The 26681-nt window shown below is 40.7% G+C and overlaps 1 protein-coding gene across 4 annotated transcripts in view; it reads right to left on the bottom strand.

The window, feature by feature from the left end:
* The window catches only part of LOC130905418 (histone deacetylase 4-like), a 130378-nt gene that overhangs the window by 15841 nt on the left and 87856 nt on the right, over positions 1-26681 (bottom strand). For 3 of the 4 annotated variants that reach the window (XM_057818819.1, XM_057818829.1, XM_057818802.1), the window contains 9 exons: positions 21705-21828; positions 14375-14493; positions 8753-8881; positions 8529-8638; positions 7652-7786; positions 7381-7573; positions 6542-6762; positions 612-824; positions 299-497 (listed from right to left, as the gene is read on the bottom strand). In XM_057818819.1, the coding sequence (XP_057674802.1) occupies positions 299-497; positions 612-824; positions 6542-6762; positions 7381-7573; positions 7652-7786; positions 8529-8638; positions 8753-8881; positions 14375-14493; positions 21705-21828 (1443 nt within the window). The remainder of the gene's footprint in view (positions 1-298; positions 498-611; positions 825-6541; positions 6763-7380; positions 7574-7651; positions 7787-8528; positions 8639-8752; positions 8882-14374; positions 14494-21704; positions 21829-26681) is intronic. The other variant, XM_057818811.1, reaches the window with a different exon arrangement.

Below are 26681 nucleotides of genomic sequence, written 5' to 3'. Positions count from 1 at the left end.
AACATCCATACACTGTTTATACAGTTAGAGGTGGCAAAGGTAATGTCTACATAAGTTGAATTTAAAATTTGGGTTCTGAAGGTACTAAAGCAAATATCGTTTACTTGTTTTGCAGCAAAAATCAATTCTTCCCTATCAAATCAATTCATTCTCATCAATTCATCTCTAAGATTTCAACTACAATTGAGTTATTCTCACTGTTATGTCAGCTCATTGCCCTCCAGGAGATTTGGGTTGGGGGGGCAATTTTGTCAAAAGTACGGAGAAGAGAGTAGTTTATCTCATCGGTGGGGCTTACCCGTGGTGAAGCGAGGCTTGACGGGTGGATCAGAGGGCTGGACACTGATGGAGAAGGGGGAGGCTGAAGCAGGAGACGACTGGGCACGAGATAAAGGGCGGTGTCCTGGAAAGGAGATGGAGAGGCCGGCAGCTTCCATTGAAGCTTGGTAGTTTCTTAACTGGTGAATCCGCTGCTGCTCCAACAAAAGTGCCTGCTGCTTGCACAAGCATACACCGAAATCATTCATTTTATGTGAAGTAGGTCTTTCTCCAACTACCAAATTGGTCTTCTACTGTAAATTTGCCCAGTTTACCCAACCCCGAATTCTTACTTGTCTGAAAAGAAGCTCCTGCTCCACTTGCCTCTCCCGGTGCTGCTGCAATGCTTCCTCCTGGAGATCCTGTGGGTCAGGGGGCTCCTGCTTAATGGTGAGCCCAAGCGGTAACGAACTAACATCTTGATGCTCTCTCAACTCCTCCTCAGTTTCCTCCGGGTGGCTCTGGTGCTGGCGGCCCACAGGCGACTCACTGGGCTTGGCTATCAACTGTGGAGATGCAGAGGCAGAAGGAGAACGGTGTGAGTAAAGTTTGGGGTCAATTTGAAAGTGTGAGGCTGAATTCAGAGACGCTAAAAAATCACTAAAATGCTAAAAACAGCCGGATTGCTTTGTCCTTTTTCCAAATAAAGTCTTTGTTTTGGAAGCAAACCGGTGTTTGTTACTTTAAGATATCTTTTTTTAATTGACTGCAAGAATGACTTTGTGTAATGTATGCGATACAACTGTTTCAAGATGAAAGTCGTTGTTCAGCTAATTCATTTTTTTATGTGAAAATTCAAGCTAGAATTACAGTATGTTGGAAATTAACTCAACCCAACTCAATTCATGCAGTTTGGCAGTTAGTGAACAAAAAAAAAGGTTTCTACCCATTTAACGCCATTTCTACTTGAAGTATACGGTAAAGACTAAATGCATTACTTATATTTGCCATTCATTTTTTTTAATGTGGCTGTGATGCAGTGCTTTAAAATTGGCTTTTATTCTTTGATATTTTTTGTCAAAGTGTTTTTTTTTTTTTTTTTTGTATAACCCTTTATGTGATCTTAACAGATTTACAGGGCAAAATGCATTGTAAAATGCCCAGTATGTCCTTTTCCTAGCTATTTTAATTTGTCTTTTTTGCTTATAATCAGGAGAAAGTTTCTGCTCAGAGTCTTGAGGGTCAACTAAAGACATCCAACCTCGCTTGACTAAGTACCAGAGGACAACATTGACATCAGACAGTTCTGACAGCTCGAACTAGACGAAGCTGACCCCACTACCATTTCTCCTGTCAAACCACTTTCCGTTGTGTCACTGACTATCAGTGTGGAAACCGGCCAATAGGGATCACCTAAATACTTGGAGAGGTCACAGAGTACAGGAGTCAGAGGAGGGACAAATCTGGCCGATTTCAATAGGTAAAGCCATCACAGAGACATCTGCTTGCATCCATCATGATCATATAAGGCAGAAGCTTTTGCTTTGTTATCATGGCAACCAACAATTACCTTGCAGCGCATGGAAACTTGGCTATAGGACCACTGATGCATCTACAAAAACACATGTACACAACACGTGCTCTATATCACAGCCCAAATCTCCTTCCACCTACTCATCAATAAAAAAGCGGGCGAAGTGAGAACTTGGACAAGAAACGTGTAAATTGAGGACACATCAAATACTCACAGACACACATACACAGCTACCTACACGTACAACTTGGCTGCTTCAGACCTTTAAGCGGAAGTTATGAATTTTTGACATAAGGCTTAAGCTTCTAGTTAGCAGGGTTTTAAATAGTTTGTGGAGTTGGTTTCAACAAATTCCGTGCAGTTTGTTAGTTATTTATTCATTTCAGGGCTCCGGAGGGGCTAAGCTAGCGCGAGTCAATGGTCCAATCCTAGCATGCCAATAAAAAACGATATTAACAGATCTAACATAGTCAAATTCAAAATGCAGATCGTTGTTCAAAATAGCCATGCGGCCAAAACAATGTCACACCAAACTGCCGTAATTCATTTATTTCTGCGGAACTATTTTTTTCGATGCGTTACGCGAGCACAATAGAAAGGAATGCTTTGGCCACTCGCGCTTATGCTGCATTCGAGAAAGATGGGACGTTGGACATATCCCACTTGGATGGTACCAGTCGCGACCTCAAAGCGTTTTTTATTTTGGCCATCAGAAGACATGGCATCCAGCAAACCACATCTCGTAAGTGATTAAATAGTGAAGGGAAAACAACAAGGTAAATAGGTAATAGACCACACTTTAAACTGCCTTCTTTGGTTTTACTATTGACAGTCTGCTTTTCGACAGACAGCGCATTTTGTCAAGTGACGCCTGATTGAAGCAACTTGTGAAGTCGGGGTACTTTTTTTCTGACTTCGCGACTAGGGCCTCTCAGTTTGAGTGACATCCCAATTATATTTCCTGGTCGAAGGTTGGAAAACTCCGACTTCCCACCTTCCTCAATTGAACGAATGTGGAAACAGACAGATGAAATGGGCAATTGAGAGTTTCAACAAATTCCTTATGTGGCACGAGCAACAATACAAAATGTGGATACTTACTGCTGACCACAATATAAACACATCGGTGGAAAAAGTCTCACTCCATTACAAACGTTGCTGTTCATACTACAGTTATTGACATGCAATGTTAAGATTTAATAACTTCATCCTGTAATAATTGCAATTTCTATTGATTGCATGGTGAAGGCACTAAGTATATAACAGATAGTGATCAACAAGTGAATTCGAATTGATTTTCACAGGCCAAGTTATTATTCATTAGACTAATTAAAGAAATTATGAGTTTTTCCAAAAAAGTCTATTAATGGATCTATCGTATTCCTCGTCGAACACTCTATAAGAAGAACATAACATATATGCATCTAAAATAAATCCGAAATAATTTTATTAGCAATTTTAATACTCATTTCGGTCGGTAGCCCACCAATCAGTCTTTTTTTCGGAATAATTTGAATTTGGTGGGTCGTAGGGCCAATCTGACTACTGATTTCACACAAAAGTATATACCTCCGCTTCCGGTGGTGGTATTTTTGGGTTGCTACGACTAATGGAAGTGGATGTTCCAAATTACGTTCCATAATGCACCTGACGACTACAGCCAATCAGCGTATTTTCGCCCGTAAATCGAGATAGGATGGTCCCAAACCACTTTTATTCTACTCAGTATCAAAAGGCCTTTCCAAAGAGTACCCCCAACTATGTCTAGGAAGTTAACAAATCCAGGTTAACGGAGGATTGTGCTAAAATTCCTCTTATATTGTATGAGATCCAACCGTCCTTATGTAATTACACCAACGTAATTATAAACTTGTTAATATTTGGGACAACAAAAGAGACCCTGCTGTCTGGACTAGCAGACCACTTTCTATGTGTGCAGACTTTCTCCACCCCATCTGAGAGTGTGTTCTTTCTGCTGGAGACACCATAAGTCCAGAAAGATCACGAATCCTACCTGAAAAAGCAGACGCGCTTATTTTTCTGCAAAAGAATTGTTAATTTTACACATTTGCTCTACCCACTGTTCTGTTGTATTTGACAGTATTTATCTTTTTATTTTCTTTTTTTTATTATTTTTGAGTGCTATTAGCTCATATGTCCTTTTAAAAAGGAGGATTTTTTATGTCTATTAGAAAAAAATTTCAGTAAAATGTAACACATTCTTGTCTATTTGCCACAGTTACATAGGCTAGGTTCATACTACAGGTCTTAATGCACAAATCCGATTTTTTGCCATATCTGTTTTTTTGGCGTGCCCGTTCAGACTGCCTTTGTCCATTGAGACCATTCAAGTATCACACATGCGCACTAATTTGCAGTCCGAGATGCGCTCAGCAAAGAGACCCACATGTGCAGAAGCATAAAACAAATTACACATGCTAGGCTAGCTGTAAGTCATTCCAGCGTGATCATATTTTGATTTCCAAAAAGAGGACACAAATAACAGACATTAATAATCCCTATTTAGTGTTATATTCGAAGTTTATATGGACTGATAGAACGCATACATGCACACACATGAGCCTTGACGTGTGTGTGTGTGAAATGACGTGGGTGCGTCAGTTTGCCCCGACTCGGCCATGTGTGCAATAATGAAATATTGCTCACTCGGCGCACAGAACGAAAATCGAAAATTGTAAGGCTTATTCTTTTCTTCATTTTATTTTTTTTATGACTGTGGTCAAGCCCGGTTCGTGCTTAAAAGCAGAGTTCAAGCTAAGCGCTAATACCTACATGGCTGCCGTCCTCCGTGCCTCTTGCTCTTTGCTCACGTAATTGCTGCATGAATTCCAATTTGGGAGTTTTGACAGTTCAGACCGCTAGTCACATTCTGGAAAAATGTGGCCCAGATCGGATTTGAACCACATACGAAAAGTGACTCAGATCGGATTTGAATTGGTCCACTTCTATGTGACTTGTCCCGTTCAGACCGTCGAGTCGGAAAAACACGAAAAAATCGGATTCGTGCATTAAGACCTGTAGTATGAACCTAGCCATATTGCCACAGTTAACATCAAGGCTTTGGGCCTCTTTTGACCTCGTTGTGATTTTGTAAGGTTGTGACTTCTGATTAAACAAACTAGATGCCAATCAAAATGTTTGCTCTTCTTTTTCCCCCAATTTATAATCGATAAAGAATCTAATCGTTAAGCAATATCGATATTCGAATCTGAATCGTAAAAATTGTATCAATTCCCATCCTTAGTCTCAGCAGCATGTTTTCACAGCCTGTACCTCGGGTCTGATCTGTTCTGTGCTGTTTTGGCATCTACAGACTTTGTACTAAGGGCCTGTTCCAGCGCTGCCATGATCAGTGTGCCTCTGTGCTATCTGTCAATCTAGAGTGCCCTAGCCAATGGTTGGATTTCTTTATGTCAGCCACTTTAACTTGCCGGTGGTACATTTACTGTAGGGGTTTGTCTCTTCAGGTTGTCTGCTTATCCTCTTCTGCACTCTCATGGGATCTCTTATGTCTAAGACATTCACCAAGCAGCTTATCTTTAGGGGCCATTTTCTTGATGTATTCCAGGGTTTTGGATAGCTTGTTATGTTGTTAAATAGTATTGAAGCGAAAATATTGGCTTTGTCACACTCTGATATACTTGTTGTGTTTATAGTAGGGCTGTCAAAATTATCGCGGAAACGGGCGTTAATTAGTTTTTAAAATTAATCACGTTAAAATATTTGACGCAATTAACGCAGATGCCCCGCTCAGACAGATTTAAATGACAGTACAGTGAAACGCTCACTTGTTGTGTTTTATGGAGTTTTGCCGCCCTCTGCTGGCGCTTGGGTGCGACTGATTTTATAGGCTTCAGCACCCATGAGCATTGTGTAAGTAATTATTGACATCAACAATGGCGGGCTACGAGTTTATTTTTTGATTGAAAATTTTACAAATTTTATTAAAACGAAAACATTAAGAGGGGTTTTAATATAAAATTTCTATAACTTGTACTAACATTTTTCTTTTAAGAACTACAAGTCTTTCTATCCATGGATCGCTGTAACAGAATATTCATAATGTTAATGCCATCTTGTTGATTTATTGTTATAATAAAGAAATACAGTCCTTATGTACCGTATGTTGAATGTATATATCCATCTTGTGTCTTATCTTTCCATTCCAACAATAATTTACAGAAAAATATGGCATATTTTATAGATGGTTTGAATTGCGATTAATTACGATTAATTAATTTTTAAGCTGTAATTAACTCGATTAAAAATTTTAATCGTTTGACAGCCCTAGTTTATAGCAGTGTCATTTAAGACTGCAAAATGCTATCCTTGGGTGACTAAAAACCGTAGCTCTCAGCATGTAACATGCATGTTCACTTTTTGGAAGCAAATTAGGGCAACAAAAAATAACAACAAAGGAAAACACAATGAAAACCGACGAACACACGATTGCTAAAAACTGCCTGCTGTCGTGATTTGTTGATTCCCTTGCCCATCGACCGAGAGAACGCGAGCAACCAGGTGTCTCAAGGAGCCCATTTATGGGCTTTACGAACATGGAAGGAAAACATGGCGCCACCTTCAACAGTGAGACATAGGGAGCAAATAAAGGCAGGTTAACACTATAGGGATGTCACCAAAGGTTGTCTAGTTCTTTTTTTAAAGCCTATGTTAATAATGTTCACATTTGTATCCCCACCAGCCCATCTCTGCTATTTACTCTCTTACTTTGTTGAACTGGAGCTGCTGCTGGAACTGCTGCTTGTGCTTCTCCAAAAACTGTTGGTGCTGCTGCTGGACCACTAGCTGTTGTAGAGCCAGTGCCTGGGCATGGGCTTGGGCAGCACTCCCCTGGGGCAGTGGAGCAGACTGAGTACGTCCCAGCGGGCGATGCTGCCGCTGTAATTTGGCCATGGAGGTTGCCGGGGACATGGACAGGCCACTTACGCCTGGGGTGTCGCCAAAAAAGAAGGGTGTGATGGGGTCGTAAAATGCATCAACACATTTTATTAGTGCTAAAAAAAGTCAGATTTAATATGGGTTAGCAGATGTAATAAAAATCTACCATCTGGGCTGCCAGACTGCAGCTCTTTAACAGTGATGACACAATGAAAAAAATGCACAATTTAGTTCCTTTGTGAGAGGTTCAGGAGGAAGCTGCCACATGGCATCGAAAAACATACTTGGGGAAATGAGGTGTTTTCTATTTTATTTGTTTGCATTAACATTTTCACTTATCGGTTTATGCAACTGAATTGAGACGTAATTTCATTCGCACAACAAATTGAACTCTACCTCTCCAGCTTGTGCGTGCATATGTATTTGTCTACTTCAAAGCACATGCAGAACAAGTATGCGCAGCAGTGTGTGTTACTGGCTGTTCACTGATCATGACTGCAAGTAGCAACGATGCACGCAAACAAGGAGAGGCCATGAGTCAAGGGTTATGAATGGAATTCTGTGACCGTAAATGGACAAACTGGACAATCACGCTCTTTTAAGAGTGTAGACCTGTATTCATTGTTCATTTTAATCTAAATTGACTGATGTAAAGTGACTTCTCTTACCTGTCACAAGGGGGCTCTGTGCCGGCGTCTGCTCAATTAGCACCATGTGCTGGAGCAGAGGACTGTGAGTACCGTGCCCCCCTGTTCCTGCTGCCGCTTCAGCCAGGTAGGGTGTCAAGTGGCCACCTGAGAGGAAAGGAGGGCTGAGGGACAACGCCGGCTGCAGACTGCCATCTTGTTGAGCGGACGTCACCTGAGAAGACAAATAAGTGATAAGTGAGAAGTGTTGTTCATATACATCGACAGCTATCTAGTGAAGCCAGGTCCTTACATTGGATGCAGCAGTGGCAGTGGCAGTAGCAGGCAAACCCAGGGTGATGTTAGGTAAGGATGGTGAAGTGTAGAGGGAAAGCTGGCTAATAGAGCCTCGCTCAGCACCGCTACACACCCTCTGGTTTACAGATGCCTGGAAGCACATATAAAACAAAAACTCAGAGAGGGCGGACCTGCAAAATAACTGCATGAAAATAGCCAAATATCCAGTTAAAAAGGCCTGAAACTGCAGGTAAAACAGCATCAAAGAACCTTCTGACAATGATTAAACAATGACAGGGTTTAATAAGTTCAAAGAGTGTCCAAAACTTGTTTTATACTTTAATTTTGGTGATGTTTTTTTTTTAATTAAACTTTGGCTTAAAACATATAAAAATTCCAAAACTAATCATAGCCTAAACCTTGTAAGAAACCAACTGCAAATATCAATGAAAACTCAAATAGCTAAAACTAAAGAAAATCGTTAACTATCAAAAAAAGAAACCTCACCAAAAAATCTTCATGAAAAAGTCATAATTTAAGTGGCCAATGTGTAGGTTTAGGCTTGAAAACAGAGATGATGGCTGCAATAGAGCTGTCATGTTGACAAGCCTACTCCACACTAGTGCTCCTAATGGCAGCCACAAATAGAACCTTGCTGGCTCCTCATGCAACACTCCTTTGCTTACTTGTCATCTGAAGAGCATTTGCGCTTTGTCTTCACACACACACTGCTGGGTTTAAAAGCCAATAGCAAGCATCTGGATCACAGCCCCACCACAATAAAGCCAAGATAATCTGGCAGAAAGTGGGGCTGGATGAAAGTTTTATGTTAGATTTTTATGGATGGGTTGAGCCTGGCCATCAGCTCCATGTAAACTTTGATTGTACATTACCTCTTTGCTGGTGGAGACCGACACAGTGATGCCGTTTTCATTGGGGATGTTGTTGGAACTGTTGTTCGGGGAACTTGGACCTGAGCCCGGGGCGCTGCTACATGCAGAATCTGCATTGAGCGCATCCATAACAGAGAGGAGAGAGAAAAAAAAACATTGATTGAATGTATCCAGTCCACAACCAAAATGGGCTATTCTGAAGAAAATTGCTGAAAAGCTGCTACCTGCCATGTCAAGAGAACGCTTTTTGGCAGAGGTGATGGGGCTATCTCGACGACGAAGGAGTGGACTGCTCCTGCGCTCGCTGACCTTTTGCTTCAGCCTGGAACGCAGCTTCAAGTTGGGTTCGGAGGCTGAAAGGAGGATGTTTTTAATTGTTGTTAAATGTTTTTAAATATTGTAGTCGCCACGGTTTATTCATCTAAGAATGGGATGAGCCATAAAGGCCCTTTGTTATCAAACCTGTTTGGTTACAGCGCTCACTAACCACAATTCGTTATTGTACAATTCTGCTATTTAATGTTTCTACAGAAGACGAATTGTGATCGAGTTACCCATAGATGATATAACTGAGAGGCAATTAGCTCAACTTTGGAAGGCTTTTTTCACTTTTTGTATGTGATATTACTAGGGATGGGAATCGAAATCCGATTCCAATTCGGAACCGGTTCCTAATGTTTCGAGGCCTCGACATCACAATGAAAAAGCCTTAACGATCCCTTTAACGAGTCCTGAAGACGCATATTGCGTCGTGACTGTCTTGTTGTCCAAACACATCAAACTAGCATGGTGCCAAAAACCACCCGCTCCAAAGTTTGGCTACACTTCACCAGGAAAGAGGGTGAAAATGAAAGGTTACGATGGTTTAGCACGAGCATTGCAGCTGTAAACATAACAATGACAGCACGTAGGTTCAAACGCTCGAAAGTGTTGTCTTCACTTCACGAGGAAAAATTACAACAAAACAACTTGCAATCATTGCAAGGTGGAGATAACTGCATCAACTGCACTATCCTCACCGAGACAGCTATACAGCTAGCTAAACTCCAAAATGACGATACAGAAGACGTTGGTATAATTTGCTGACTTTATTCAACCATCACTTGAAGAGTGAAACTAAAAATAGAAATGAAACAAATCAATTTCGTCCCCAATAACAAACAGGTTTGCATCAACGTAAATCAGCGATGATTAGCGGCTAATTCAGTAATAACAAAACAGTTAGCATGCGTTCGCTAGCATTAGCACATCGTTCAAACCACTACACAACTGGATTTAAGTGTCCGATGGCGAGTGGAAACACACAACAACAACAACACAAAAGATGATCCAGACAGGCGTTGCCTCTGTAGATATTTTACAAGCATTAACAAAGAACGTAGGGTCGTAGCAGTGCTTCCCTCTCTCTCTAACTCGCTCACTCACTTGGATGCGGCATTTCTTCTTCTTGTTGAGCGCGTTCTTCTTCGCAAGGGCGCCCCCACTTGAGCGTGAAAGCACCATAAAAACTAAAAGGCATGCATTTCAATATACTGGTAAATAAGGCTTTCACAGGGGTCCCCAAACTACGGCCCGCCCCGACATGTGGTCCGGCCCCCTGAACAATACCAGAGAGCATTTTGAATTTTTTTTTTTCTCAGTAGTGTTAATTATTTTCTGGCCTTTTTCTGTGAAGAACTCAGAGAGGGTTATTTGGTTATTATCTATTTGATTAATAGTGTTATTATTATTAAATGTTATTGTATTATATTATTATTCTTATTTTATTTACTTTTGTTCCGTGAAATATCCAGAAAGGGTTATTTGATTGTGGCATTCTGAAAAACAATAATTTTTTACATTTAGGCACTCCTGCAATCGTCACACTTTTTCTGTTATAAACTGACCCCGGCCCCTCATCAGAGAAGGGAAAAGTTATGCGGCCCTCACTGGAAAAAGTTTGGGGATCCCTGCAAGTTTAACACATATTGCTAACGGCAGACCAACGACCTATATGTCAATATAAACCAATATTTTTTATTTCTATTAGAAAAATGTTTCAGTAAAATGTTACATTCTTGTGCATTTGCCACTCATTGCCACAGTTAATATTGAGGCTTTGGGCCTCTTTTGACCTTGTTCTGAGTTTTTAAGGTTGTGACTTCTGATTAAACAAACTCAATGCCAATCAAAATGTTTGTTCTTCTTTTTCCCCAAATTAGAATCGATAAGAGAATCGATAAAGAATCGAATCGTTAAGCAATATCGATAATGGAATCGGAATCATAAAAATCCTATCAATTCCCATCCCTAGATATTACGGACTTGTGGATGGAGACAGAGGAGAGAGTCATCAAATTGGCGCCAGTCACATTAAGCTAATGCCCTATTTACCATCCCTTGTTACCCCTCCAAAACACCACCATTAGATGAATTAGATTGTTTTAGTCATCAGAGGGCAGCTAAACACACAAACAAAACGTGATGCACATATGACTAGGCTTTCTCCGCTGGCAATTCTTACTCTAAAAGGATTACCCGGTATGTTATATTCAGGAACAATTGATCTGAAACAAATTCAAAGAGCAGGATGGAAAATAATAGGCAGAAAACATTTAGGTGTGAATGATGATTTGTGAATGCAGTTGCCATAAATCCAAATACAGTACCGGTAGTTTCTTAAGAAAAGTTGACATTTGATTATCTAATTCACGCCAATGCATGATGAGGGAAAAGCATATGTAAATATGCCTATTGCTCATAAGTGCCTTCCATTGATGCAAAATAAATTTCAAATATTGAAAATAAAAAAGCTTTCTAATAATTATAGCAATGTCAGACCAAATTGAAAATTTTTAATTTGACAGATTTTAACTGTAACATAATCATTTGCTGCACAGCATGTCTTCTATCTTGTCATAGTTTAAAGAGGCACTAAAGTCATTTCCCAATATTTTGAACTCTTTCGTGCATAACATCAAGTGTGTTATCTGTGTAGTCTATAGTTTGATTGCAATTGCATTTGCAACTGAATCCCCCCCACCCCCCAATTTGGTTTTCTTTAAATTGGCCACGGTGTGACGACACACCCTGGCTGGTTATGCAAGTGCGTGCCCTCTTCATTTTTTTTCTCCACATGAACTGATATTGGGAGCGCTGACCACTAAGAAAAGCTGACTGGATGTTGCCTCCCCCTGGTTTCTAATTGAGCTGCATCAAGCATACAGTAGACTGTATAAATCAGAGGTCTCCTAGCTATTCCACATAGAGCCGCAGAGGGTGCAGGATTTTATTCAAAAAAATAAAAAATAAATTAAAAAAAAAACATGACACCATTTCCAGGTCTCCAGACTAACATTTTTTATTAGGAGCACAATGGCTCCTAACTTAAAAATTTAGGGGCACAAGCAGAAGATTCAGGGGCGCACACTGTAAATCAACATGTAAAGTTTCCCTCTAATTTTCAGTTTAACCGATAAAGACTTTCATAATAAATGCATAAAACTACAAACTTATATATCTATATTTTATTCTCTATCAGTTTACATCAACCAGTATACTGCTTAGAAATTAGAGTAATATGGGAATTTTGTTCTGTCGCTGTCACCTGGCACTACAACCAATCAGCAACTGATTTATCGATCGACAAACCACCTGCAAGGACACTGGCCAACTCGGAAATTGACATCCACATGCTACACTTTGTCAAAATGGAGGAGCGTATCATTTTAGCAGTGTGCGACCAGCACATACTTTATGATACCGCTCGGCATGATTTCTGGGACATAAACAAAAAAGCAGCAGTTTGGGAAGGGGTAGGTGCTCAGAAAAGACCGGAAATTTTAAAATGCCCTCCAAATTCATAGCTAGGATTAAAGGTGGGAATCTTGGGGCATCTAACGATTCGATTACGATTCAGAGGCTACGATTCGATTATAAATCGATTATCCGTTCCTCATTGCGTCCCGAAGACCGCACTGAATGTGTTTTAGTTCCGCTTTACTTGGCATATTTCAATAATCTGAATCCGGATGTTTGTGAATCGTTCTCGAATCTTCCACGGCCGAAGTGCGAATAATCTAAGAATCAGAAATTTCAAACACCTCTAGCCAGCATAGCGTTGAGTGTACAGTAGCGATTGCTCGCTGCTGTACTCGCATCGTGCCCTGTGTGTTGGCTTTCAGCTCAATGGTGATGACTTTCGCATTTCGCCATTGCTCATTGCCTCCCTGAGTAGGACTTATTCCCTCCGTCGGCCTTCTTTGAAACAGTGCCGGCGGGTTTGCTGGGAAGAAAGATTGTCCTTTTTGCCATTGCTCGCAAGTGCTGTCAATTATACCCCAATTATAACCCGCTCCACACATCACCACCTTCTTTTTCTTTTTTTGTCTTTTACCTTGGCAAAAAAGCCCATTACATTAACGCCAACTAATGGATTTATTTGTGAAGGAGTCTGCCAGCAAAAAACAAACAAAAAAAAACAACAACAACAAAAAAACGCAGTGTTATTGGTCGCGCATGTGTGAGTGGATGAATTTTTTTTTTTGCAGGAATCTCATTGGTTAAACTGTCTGTGCTCAATCGGTAAGAACAAGAACCAGTACCCACGGCGGCCCTTGAAGACTGGTTTAGAGACCCCGAGTATAAATAATGCAGTATGTTTTGCAGTAAGCATTTGTTGTCGTTTAATACAATACTTCTACAATACGACTAGTTGATGTCTTTCTCACTTTTTGGCAGTGACCTCTAGCCCCCACCGCTGTTTGCCGTCTAGCCAGCCAAGACGCACTTTCCTCTGCTTTCTCGGTGGCAGTTCTTAAGCGACTCTTTTTTTTTGTTTGTTTGTTTCTATCGCCTGTGAGTCATTTCCAGACGTCTCCAATACAGTCATGAACTCCAGGCTTAAAACACAGTGTGAATGTGTTGGCATCAAGTGAGTGAATGTTTTATTTAAGTAGAAATAAGGAATAGCTATGCATTTTTGAAACAGGAAGTATCAGCGAAAGCCTGCCTCCTGAATGAAATCGTTGAATAACGTTTGCTACCCATGTCTCCGCTATGTGTCAAAGTTACCACGTGCATTGCCAACGCCCAAAAGCTACAAACTGACACACCCACTCCACCAATGGCCAGTCAGTGCTATGAGTTGAAATTTAAATATTGAATATTCAAATTTGATCTTATAAGATGCATGAGAATTCCTAAGTCTTCAGAAAAGACCAAAAAGGACTATCTAAAGTAGCTTCATAAATGACATTCTGGTCACTTTCAACACGAATAGTTGTGCAAATCTGCCGAAAATGGCATCCAAGGTTATAAAAAATATTTTCGGGCCACTTTGAACAATGCATTTCTTACTTTTTAAATGCGCCTCTGAACTGACAATATTCAGACAGACATTACTGGGAGGTGGAAGCCTGCTCATGCTTTTAAGTGATCCAATAATGAAGATCGAAGCATTCTTTTTTTCCCTCACTCTTGAGTGGAAAAACAAGCACAGCGTTCTTGCATCACCTCTTTAAAACAAACCGAGTGACAACATGACGTGAAGTCTCTTGCCCTTAGGTGTTACCATTTTAATTGTTCTTTGGTGGCTTCCATTTGTCACTAAAAGGTAAACAGGGAAAATGTCCGTTGTAGTTTGTCTGTGGGTGCCAACCCACGAACTCATACGCAGGCAGTGACGTGAAAGGAACTCTCTACTTCATTATCATAAGCAAACCGCATATATCATGTCGACAAATATCACAGTGGTACAGGATTTGTGCTGTCAGGGCCAGGAACAACCCTCAGCCTTGAGGAAACGAAAGCCTTGAAGAGCATATCAGAACCATGTTTTTTACTCAACGTGTGTGTGTGTGTCACACCTGTTTTCCGAAGTGGGAAGTCATCCCGTGGATTGTAGACGCCGAGCACAGGGTGATTATAGGTGGACATAACAGTCTGTGGAGGCGAGCTCTGGTCTAAAGAGCTGTGCTGAGTTTTTCTAAGAAAGAAAAAAAGGTAATTAACAACCCTTTATTACTACCGATGAGCAAAATTACAAGTGTTGACATACATTTGAGCTGGTGAAGATCATGTAATGCATGCAAGAGGGATAGCAAAAAGGAAAACAGCATTGTGCACACTTCCAACGAGCTGTAGGTGCTATAGCAAGTACTTAAAGTCATGCATCAACGTTCAATGCCCTATCATCAGGTTCCAATAACCTGCTCTCACATGTCCCAAATCTGTTTGTTCACATCCATGTTTTATAGGCCGACACCATCCATCTCTCAGCATACACTTAAGCAGTTTGCCTAATGTTCAATACCCTTGCTCAAGGTGCAGTGGATATACAAAGTCCATACACCCATGTTCATATGACTATGCGATATAAAAAATGGAACCAGATAAATAATTTCTAAACTTTTTCCACATTCATATGATTACAGTCCAGCCCAAATTCTTTAAAAAAAAAAAAGTACTCGAGAGGGGAAGTAAAAATAAGATATTGTGTTCAGAATTAACTAATATAATTTGTGCTAAATGGATATCTGTATACCTGCCACAATTTGACCATAGATTCACCCCTAATTAATTTCAAAGGTTTTACACCTCACATACTGTACACCCACATTCACCAAATCCGGACCTCGATGCCACATATCCTGTTGTGTTTTCCATGTCTCCGAAAAAATCAAATGATTATGTCATCAACAAGCTCTCCAGAAGCCTGATAATGATCCTTATTATTTGATTCAGGTGTGTTTGAGGAGGAAGACATGGAAAACATGACAGGAAAAGTGGTGCCGAGGTCCGGATTTGGTGAATCCTGCTGTACACTGAGGCATGGTGGTGGCAGTATGATGCTTTGGTACAGTTTGAATTCAGTTGGATCTTGGGCCTCAGTCAAGGCAGAGGGAATTATGAAGAATTTAAAACAGCAGTCATTGTTAGCAGAAAAACCTTCAGGATTCAGATAGAAAGACAGAAAGAATGTCAGGTAAACACTCCAATAATATGTTAAATCATAGACATCAAGATACTTGGCAGGTAAGCTTCGTCATTCTCATCGCCCCGCCTGCCCGTAGGGGGCTGTTTGACTAAGCTTCATTTATTAGATATCAGTGGGAGAGAAACTTTCGCACATGCTTTTGAGCACAATGCCGAATTTACATTCAAAAAGTATGAAATCTGAACCGCAAACAAACAAGAAGGATTGTCTGAGGAGTGATTTGTTCTAGGATTCAAGGTAATTATTATATTTTTCGTACCATGCATGCATTTTGAAACGTTGTAAAAAAAAATCAATTGGAGAAATTAGCCGCTCCATACCTCGCAATATTTACGTGAAATAACTGCCAGCTGCCCGGTTTTTGCTTTTAACCAAGAATCGAGACTGTTTTACGTCCATATCTATAAAGAATTCAGTTATTTAAGCATTTATTCACAAGAATTTTCAAAGGAAAAAGCCATTGTGGCAGCCCCTTTATCATAACAAAGAGCTAACAGACTAGTATCATTCTTCGACATATTTATGTAAAGTAAACTCACACTGCCCGGTTTTTTGCTTTTAACCAAGAATCGAGACTGTTTTATATCCATACCTATAAAGAATTCAGAGATTTAAGCATTTATTCAAAACAATTTCAACCTAAAAAGCTCTTTGTTGTGGACTTGTGGAAAGGCGGCGCCACAGTGAACTTAAAGACGAGCAGCACATTCGCAATATTTATGTAAAATAAATGCTAACTGCCCAGTTTTTTTGCTTTTAACGTAGAAATCAAGAATGTTTTACATCCATATCTATAAAGAATTAAGGGATTTAAGCATTTATTCACAAGAATTTTCAACGGATAAAGCTCACTGTTTTGCTACGGCGGCCATGTTGGATTTTGTATCTTTAGATTTTATTTTAGACATTTCTGCGCCCATACTAAATAACAATCAGCTTTTACGTGTTTTATTTATGTAACATTTCAATCTAATAACTTTCAGTTAAACACCATGGCCCTACACCAACCCCTACGCCGACGGCAACAAGCACATCTTCGTCTACTTTGACACCTTTGGAAGAACATCCACAGCAGCTTCCACAACAACGGCTGTATCGTGCAGCCCAGGTGTCCTGGGGCTGAAATAAGTGGCCAGCATTATTCACTTTATTAAAAAAGATGAATCAAAACACCTATCTTTCTAAAACAAACACGTTTTTTTAGGAGCCTGAGAGGATGAGGACGGCCCGATTCTCGAGCCGGAAGGTGCTGGCCAGGTTGGAGGAATAAGGAGGAAGTCTGTCAAGGCCAGCTACAAGTTGACCCAGAAGGTGGTAGCGCGCTTTTCGATCGAGAAGCAGACTATCGGGCTCATCATGGTGGTCATCAACCCCAACACGGTCGCACGGGCAAGGAGGAACACAGGGACACACAGGGCCGACATCCTGGAGATGTTCCAGAGGACAAGGGAGACCTGAAGACGGGCTGGGCGGTCCTCAAGCGGCCATCTCTCCCCATGGCCCACATGGCGTCCTTCGGAATGTCCCTGTCGGTCTCCCTGATGTGCAGGAAGCACAAGAGCACCTGCTGGAGTTCCTGGCGGTCCCTCTTCAACTGTTTTGGTGCAAACATCTCCAAGGATGTGACTTAAGAAGCGAGGAAGAACAAGGCCTTGGAGTGGCCGGCCGGCCGGCAGGGGAGGGAGCAGAGTCAAGGAGGGCAGAAAGGTGACGGCGAGGAACAAATCAAGGTGACCAGAAAATCCAAGGCATAAAAAAAGGCTATGTGATTGTTGAAAGACGAAGCTCACATCCTGGTACCACTACATCAATTATTGGCACTGCCTGAATTATGGGACTATCTCATACGCATTTTATATTTATGTTTATTTAAATTTCATACTTGCGTGTCACTTTTGAGATTTTAACTTATCCTGCGCTGTAAAAGGATGCTCCACAATTTCATTGTATAACTGTATGTATGTAATGATAATAAAGGGCTATTCTATTCTATAATAAGTTGTGATTGTATATAGAACTTATTAATAATCTATTTACATATTATTTATAATTGGTTCTGTTTTCCTCAAGTATTAAGTTTATGATGTTAAATTTAGTTATTTATTAGCTGTTGAAAACTTGCAGTAAATAAAAAAAAATTAAGTTGCTATTTTGGTCAAAAACTTATATGTTAAATATTGCTATTGATCCTGAAAATATAGGTGATTATCTCTGCATTTGGTGATTTTTGTGCATCTAGTGTAAAATCTGAGAATTTTATAGCGATTATAAGTTTAGTTGTACTTATATGAAAAATAATTAATCGGGATTTTATAAGGGAACGAATTTGGAATTTTTTGATGCCGCTGCTCATGGAGACTCATATATGGCTAAGGTAGGTGTCTGTTTTGGTTTTAGGTCAGTAGCAGCTTTGGTTTTGAAAATATTTGAATTTGAAGTTTTTGAAAATAGGCCCCCTACGGATCGGCCCCGTTTTCCAAGACCTGTCAAGTATTATGAAGTCTATGGTTAAATATATTTGGGATTAATAAGAGGAACTTCATATGGAGGAAGGTGTGCGCTAACTCCACTTTAACATGAGTTTGGGTTGTGTTCAGAATGAACAGTAGAATTCAATCTCAAATAACAAGAAGGTGTGCAAAGATCTGCAGCTACATAATTTCCGTAGTTTATTTTTACCTCTACTCCAACTTGATGTTTCTTTTAAATTGAGTTAACCCTTTAACACCTAAGCCTATTTTGGCCGAATGTGCATGCATTTGATGTTGCCTTTATATTTCAAAGAAAAAATTGTTTACAATGGCCAAGTTGGGTCCCTTTTTTTCAGGACACCTTGAACTTCAAGTCCAAACTGTTGTTTTCTTCACTGAACAATTTTAATCCACATTTTGGACCCAAAAAGACAAAAATATCCCAAAATCTTTTTTCAAAATTTGTAATGTTGACGTCCCATTGACAACCAAACATGCTCGACCAACCGTTTTGAAGCTTGATCATATTTATTCAACTTGTGAGGATAAACATTCAATAGAAAAAAATAAGATTGAATAGTTTTATGTTTGACAATTCAACACAAACAGCAGGTATGGTCATAGGAGTTTTTGGCCTTTACACATACTATGGTCAAAACAGGTTATATATAGTGCAAAATAGTGAGGAAAAAAAACTATATATATGATCTAACAAAATAAGGGTTTGGAGGATATCTCTTTGTGAATTTAGGTGTTGTACCCATCACCTTATCAAAAGTATATACCTACCAGGGGTCGCATTAACCGAATATTTTCCGTCGTTGACCGATTTTTTAAAACAGTGACAGAAAAAACTGAAGTCCATCTGTCATTTTGAAAGGTTGCAATTCACACCCCAGATCACAGGGTGGCGAGTGAGCATATTAATTAGCTATTGTCTCTCTTGATGCATGACGTCGTTGGCCTTACTCTGAAAAATGTCAAGGCAACTGAGTGTCCGAAGTTTCTTCAAAAAGCCCCAAAACAACGATGGTGTTGATAAAAGAGGTGAAAAAAGAGGGAATGCACAAGCGGGCACGCAATTCAAGTCCATGCGCACCAGGAGGAAAGTGTGAGACTGCGTTCAGGCCACAGCAGGTGAACTGTTAATTTCATTGTTCCATATGTAACCTCATCTGCTTGATGTGTCATGATGGCACGGTGTGGATTCTCTGTTAAGCTTGTTCGGACAGAATATTCATTTAAAATGAATGAAAACTAAATACTATTGAATATGTTGAAGCGGTATGCAATGTTAAGAGTCTTGTTAGCTCGAATTGCTGTGTCCAGCCGCTGTAGCTCTGCTGCTCTCTGTGAACTCTCTATAGACCCTACTCACATGACATCACAACCACGCCCCCGCGCCATATTGTCCGTCAACTCGTCACTGTTGATGCATTACGTCTACGTAAATTCCTCCTATTATGGCGTGTTTTTCTGCTCGTTAACATTAATAATCAAAATGGTGAAGGCGTGTGTGGCGGTCGGTTGCAATAACAGAGAAGATAGACGGAGAGACTTGAAGTTCTACCGGATTCCGAGAGACCCGGAGAGGAGAGCGAGATGGGCTGCTGCAATTCGACGAGAAAACTGGGCTCCAAACGATTACCACAGATTATGTAGTAGTCATTTTATATCTGGTAAGATGCATTTAATATATATTTAGAGGGTTTTGGGCTGACAACCACAATTAAGATCATTGCTAGGCTAATCGCCGACAACATACACTCAGAGGTTGTGAATGAACTACCTGAAAATATATAATTATAAGGGGATAATAAGACAGTTGTCATACAATTAATTTACAATTTCACTATTGAGGTCAAAAGCCAAAAAATAAATTCAACTAGGGACAATCTGGAGTAGTGCTATCGCACTTCATATTTATTACATATTATATATGTATGTAGTGAGAGTGCTATCGCTAAACCATATATACATTAAAAGCCCTAGCTCCATTGACAAATGACATGAAATACATTAGACTTGACAGTGGATGTTAGCAAGAACAAAAGATTTTAAATTGAAAATTTCGTAACTCACCTTCCCGAGCACAAGATAGATTCCTGCCGAATTTTCGTGGACGAGGACCTTTTTCACCCAACCAGCAACGAAGTATTTATAAGCCTCCAAGCTCTTAAAGTTTTTCAAACTTTCGTGAGAATAGGCTGATTTTGTGTGGACAAGATAGTTGTAAATATCAGGGTAGCAGATGTCAGGCAGAGACGGCGAAGACAGCGGGTCGAAAAACATCGATTTAGGCATCAAATATGGATCTGGCGAATGGATAAACTGAAGCTTTTCCACATAACGCCTTTTATGCAACGCATCCAATGAGTTTACAGCGTCAGGTAACACCGGGGCTTCCATAAATTGCTCTATAAATTGCATGACTAATTGAAACCATTGAGAATAGGGCTAAAAAATGACGGACAATATGGCGGCCGGATACAGCGACACGTCATTTTGTGACGTAGGTGAGTAGGGTCTATTCAAGCCGGAACGCGCACGGCTCTTAAGTGTCTCTGTCACGTGACTGTGTCGTAGCCGGTAACGCGCTCGGCGAAATGGACACACAAGTACGGAAGGTGAATTATGCAAAACAAAGGGTCACCACAATGTCATTATCATCATTTTAAAAATTTAAGTGACGGGTAAAAATAGATTATGACCGGATTTTTATGACCCTGTCAGTCAAAATGACAGACAACGAAAAAGTCTAGCACAACCTCTGATACCAACATGCAATCAAGCTTCTCGAACACACATCTACATAAAAATTGAAATGATTATAGTAAAGAAAAAAAAATATAACATTGAAAGAAGTATTTTTAAAAATGACAATTGACAAGTAGTTCAGTTCAATTCAAAATTTGCATGCATGCGACCCAATAAAGTTTTTTTTTTTTTTTTTTTTTTTGCACACTCAATAAAGCTTGAACAGGTCACGAAGCTGCGTCACACACAACGTCACACAGCCTACTCTTTCGCCGTCTGCGAGCTGCCGTCACTTCTATTCGCCGAGACGCCGACTCATGCAAAGAAAAAGACGACAAATACGCCTCATCTTCCTCCTTGAGTTAATGAAATAATGCATTAGCTTGCGCTAAATGTAGTTTTACATTCATTCTGCACGTTTCAAATTCGTTCGCTCAAACCAACTGGCCGTTGCTTGCGTCGCATGCCTCCCTTTCATTAGTTGGCGCCTCGTTCGGAAATTTATTAAAAATGATCACATTCGGTTCGTCCTTCTTGACATCAGAACGGCTCTTGGGATATGTAGTCTTTTGTGCTGCTTTCGGTTTTGAAAAAGGACAAGAAATGATGGAAATATGGAGATAGATACATGGTCCATGCAGCGTTTGAATGAATATTTATGAGTGCAATAAAACTATAAAACTCAATATCAACTCAATAAAAACTGGTGTGGACATCAACTTCCGCACTTTCAAATGAGACCAACCAGCGGCACGTGGGTGACGTAATTACAGCGTGACGGAGCTTCAAAGACGATATGCGTAAACGCGTCGCTGCCGACACGTTCGGTGTTAAAGGGTTAAACAGGTTGTAATCTTTGAAATGATCTTGATCTTATCTTTTTACACCACAAAAACCTGGCATTTGAACAGATGTGTGCATATTATTCACACCCACTCCTTCATATTCTTTTCAACAGTTGTGCCTTCTTACCTGTACCAATAAGGAGCATCGTTAGGGGGGCCACTCTGGTTAAGGCTCCGCTGGGCTAGGGCCTTTTTTTTGTTGAGGACAAATTCCTGGAGACGCATTTTCACCTCGGTACTTGCCACGGCACCTATGGGAACAAGACCAAAAAAGCCAGACATAAGGTAAGAAATGTTCATCACAGGAACAAATCAAAAGGTGTTAGTAGACCAACAAATTGAACACAACAGAAAAGCAACACACACAAATGAAACCGCCACCACATATACAGTTATCACTCGCTACTTCATGCTTCAAACTTCGCGCCCTCAGTCCATCGCGGATTTTTTTTTTTAAATAATAAAATATATAATTATATATACAGTATATGTATAAAATAATAAAATATACATAAAATATGAGCTGTCCTGAGCCAATCGCGTAGTCTCACTCTCCCTGCCTCCCCCTCCCTGCTTGTTGTTGGTGGGACAGTGAGTGCACTGGAGTTGCTTAATAAAGTTAAAAATGATTGACAGACATTTATGTTTGATGTTGCAGGAGAACGGAGCTTCAAAGCTCCACATGCGTCAATCATCGTTTAACTTGTTAAACAGTTGCTGTGGCAACTCATTGTGTGTAAGTGAGCAGCTTTAGATTTGAGTGGACTCCCTCAATGAAGCATTTAATAAAGCCAAGCATTTTTCTGCTTTATTCCTGTTGAAAAATAATTCAGTGGGACTGTAACATGTGTAAAACTTATCATAATGAATACATTTGAAGTGCTTAAAAACCATTTATAATATATGTTTTTTTTTTTTTTAAATATACTTTGGGATACAAAGTGAAAAAACGTCATATATATATATATATATATACAGTGGGGAGAACAAGTATTTGATACACTGCCGATTTTGCTGGTTTTCCCACTTGCAAGCCATGTAGAGGTCTGTAATTTGTATCATAAGTTCTCTTCAACTGTGAGGGACGGAATCTAAAACAAAAATCCAGAAAATCACATTGTATAATTTTTAAATAATAAATTTGTATTTAACTGCATTAAATAAGTATTTGATACATTACCAACTAGTAAATATTTCGGTTCTCAGTTCTTTTTTAAGAACCCCTCCTGTTCTACACTCAGTACCTGAAGTAACTGCTCTTGTTTGAACTTGTTACCTGTATAAAAGACACCTGTTCACATGCTCAAACAAACAAACTCCAACCTCTCCACAATGGCCAAGACCAAAGAGCTGTGTAAGGACATCAGGGATAAAATAATAGACCTGCACAAGCCTGGGATGGGCTACAGGAAAATAAGCAAGCAGCTTGGTGAGAAGGTAACAACTGTTGGAGCGATTAGAAAATGGAAGAAGTTCAAGTTGACGGTCAATCTGCCTCGTTCTGGGGCTCCATGCAAGATCTCACCTCGTGGGGCATCACTGATCATGAGGAAGGTGAGGGATCAGCCCAGAACTACACGGCAGGACCTGGTCAATGACCTGAAGAGAGCTGGAACCACAGTCTCGAAGAAAACCATCGGAAACACATTACGCCGTCATGGATTAAAATCCTACAGCGCACGCAAGGTCCGCTGCTGAAGCCAGTGCATGTCCAGACACGTCTGAAGTTTGCCACTGACCATATGGATGATCCAGAGGAGCAATGGGAGAAGGTCATGTGGTCGGATGAGACCAAAATTGAGCTTTTTGGTCTAAACTCGGCTCTTTGTGTTTAGAGGAAAAAGAAGGATGAGTACAACCCCAAGAACACCATCCCAAACTGTGAAACATGGAGGAGGAAACATCATTTTTTGGGGGCTGCTTCTCTGCCAAGGGTACAGGATGACTGCACCGTATGGAGGGGAGGATGGATGGGGCTATGTATCGCCAGATCTTGGCTGACAACCTCCTTCCTTCAGTGAGAGCCCTGAAGATGGGTCGTGGCTGGGTCTTCCAGCATGACAACGACCCAAAGCACACAGCCAAGGCAACTAAAGAGTGGCTCCGTAAGAAGCATCTTAAGGTCCTGGAGTGGCCTAGCCAGTCACCAGATCTGAACCCGAGAGAAAATCTATGGAGGGAGCTGAAAGTCCGTGTTGCCCGGCAGCAGCCCCGAAACCTGAAGGCTCTGGAGAAGATCTGCATGGAGGAGTGGGCCAAAATCCCTGCTGAAGTGTGTGCAAACCTTGTCAAGGACTACAGGAAACATTTGGTATCGGTAATAGCAAACAAAGGTTTCTGTACCAAACAGAGATGTCCCGATCCGATATTTGGATCGGATCAGATGCCGATATGGGCAAAAAAATGCGCATCAGTATCGGATCGGCCGACATGGAAAAATTCCGATCCAGACTTCTGATCCAGTTTTTTTGAAAGTCCGGTCTGGGTTTTCCAGCGCACCGAGTTACATAATCCATTCCAGTTTTTGCTTCGGTTTCCCTAAAATCCGGTCCGCATTTTACGGCACACTTTCAACACACTGCATTAACGTCTCCCAATTTACCGAGAGACTTTATCGGTAAAAATGTCAGCTGTGTGGGATCATTTCACCTTAAAGGACGACAAACACGAAGAGGCAGAGTGCAACATATGCCACAATAAAGTCAAGCGCGGTGGTAAAGCTGTAAGAAGTTTTAATACAACCAACCCCACAAACAATATGAGGAGTATGTTAAGAAAACCGAAGACAAACAGAAAGGTCCTACGCAACTAACGCTGACAGAAACTTTTGCTATGCGTGACAAACTGGCACTCGACAGTCCCAAAGCCCAGGGAATAACAAGAGTCATTGCCAAAGAATTCATTCTGGGCGACGAGCAATTGTCTCTCGTGAGTAAAGACGCACCATCCAACACTTAGAATCACGGTACAACATGCCCAGCCGTCATTACATCCTTGAGCGATTCGGCCATGGAAGCTTCGAGAACGATTCACAAACATCCAAATTCCGATTATTGAAATATGTCAAGTAAAGCGGAACTAATACACAGCGCGGTCTTCGGGACGCAATGAGAAACGGACCGCGCGTCCTGAGAGTATGATGAGAGCATGCTTGTCATAGACCTGGGTAATGCCAATGCTCGACTCACGGCTTTAGCTCAACTCATGCCGCTGGATAAAAAACACAAGAATACCTGACTGCTGCTGACAGCTGCTACAAACTACGTCAACCTCGTTTTACTGTAGATAATAGATATTACAGTGCCTTGCAAAAGTATTCGGCCCCCTTGAATCTTGCAACCTTTCGCCACATTTCAGGCTTCAAACATAAAGATATGAAATTTAATTTTTTTGTCAAGAATCAACAACAAGTGGGACACAATCGTGAAGTGGAACAACATTTATTGGATAATTTAAACTTTTTTAACAAATAAAAAACTGAAAAGTGGGGCGTGCAATGTTATTCGGCCCCTTTACTTTCAGTGCAGCAAACTCACTCCAGAAGTTCAGTGAGGATCTCTGAATGATCCAATGTTGTCCTAAATGACTGATGATGATAAATAGAATCCACCTGTGTGTAATCAAGTCTCCGTATAAAAGCGCCTGCTCTGTGATAGTCTCAGGGTTCTGTTTAAAGTGCAGAGAGCATTATGAAAACCAAGGAACACACCAGGCAGGTCCGAGATATTTTTGTGGAGAAGTTTAAAGCCGGATTTGGATACAAAAAGATTTCCCAAGCTTTAAACATCTCAAGGAGCACTGTGCAAGCCATCATATTGAAATGGAAGGAGCATCAGAGCAAATCTTGGAGTCTTGGAGCAAATCTACCAAGACCCGGCCGTCCTTCCAAACTTTCTTCTCAAACAAGGAGAAAACTGATCAGAGATGCAGCCAAGAGGCCCATGATCACTCTGGATGAACTGCAGAGATCTACAGCTGAGGTGGGAGAGTCTGTCCATAGGACAACAATCAGTCGTACACTGCACAAATCTGTCCTTTATGGAAGAGTGGCAAGAAGAAAGCCATATCCATAAAAAGTCTCGTTTAAAGTTTGCCACAAGCCACCTGGGAGACACACCAAACATGTGGAAGAAGGTGCTCTGGTCAGATGAAACCAAAATTGAACTTTTTGGCCACAATGCAAAACGATATGTTTGGCGTAAAAGTAACACAGCTCATCACCCTGAACACACCATCCCCACTGTCAAACATGGTGGTGGCAGCATCATGGTTTGGGCCTGCTTTTCTTCAGCAGGGACAGGGAAGATGGTTAAAATTGACGGGAAGATGGATGCAGCCAAATACAGGAACATTCTGGAAGAAAACCTGTTGGTATCTGCACAAGACCTGAGACTGGGATGGAGATTTATCTTCCAACAGGACAATGATCCAAAACATAAAGCCAAATCTACAATGGAATGGTTCAAAAATAAACCTATCCAGGTGTTAGAATGGCCAAGTCAAAGTCCAGACCTGAATCCAATCGAGAATCTGTGGAAAGAGCTGAAGACTGCTGTTCACAAACACTCTCCAGCCAACCTCACTGAGCTCGAGCTGTTTTGCAAGGAAGAATGGGCAAGAATGTCAGTCTCTCAATGTGCAAAACTGATAGAAACATACCCCAAGCGACTTGCAGCTGTAATTGGAGCAAAAGGTGGCGCTACAAAGTATTAACGCAAGGGGGCCGAATAATATTGCACGCCCCACTTTTCAGTTTTTTATTTGTTAAAAAAGTTTAAATTATCCAATAAATTTTGTTCCACTTCACAATTGTGTCCCACTTTTTGTTGATTCTTGACAAAAAATTAAAATTTTATATCTTTATGTTTGAAGCCTGAAATGTGGCGAAAGGTCGCAAGGTTCAAGGGGGCCGAATACTTTTGCAAGGCACTGTATATGTATATAGAACTAGATGCAAAATGACAGACTCGACGGCGGTAGCAACATTGAAGTATGGGCAACTAGATGCGTAAGTAAACAGCCGCCATCTTAAAGCAGGAGACTTCCCTGGGCTGTTGTGAACCTTCCAGGCGAACCTAATTAACTTTTTCTCTAAAATACTCCT

The sequence above is a fragment of the Corythoichthys intestinalis genome, chromosome 2, assembly GCF_030265065.1.
Source record: "Corythoichthys intestinalis isolate RoL2023-P3 chromosome 2, ASM3026506v1, whole genome shotgun sequence".
Classification (NCBI taxonomy): domain Eukaryota; kingdom Metazoa; phylum Chordata; class Actinopteri; order Syngnathiformes; family Syngnathidae; genus Corythoichthys; species Corythoichthys intestinalis.
Note: the sequence above shows the minus strand (reverse complement) of the source record. Positions and strands in the feature narration are given on the sequence as shown.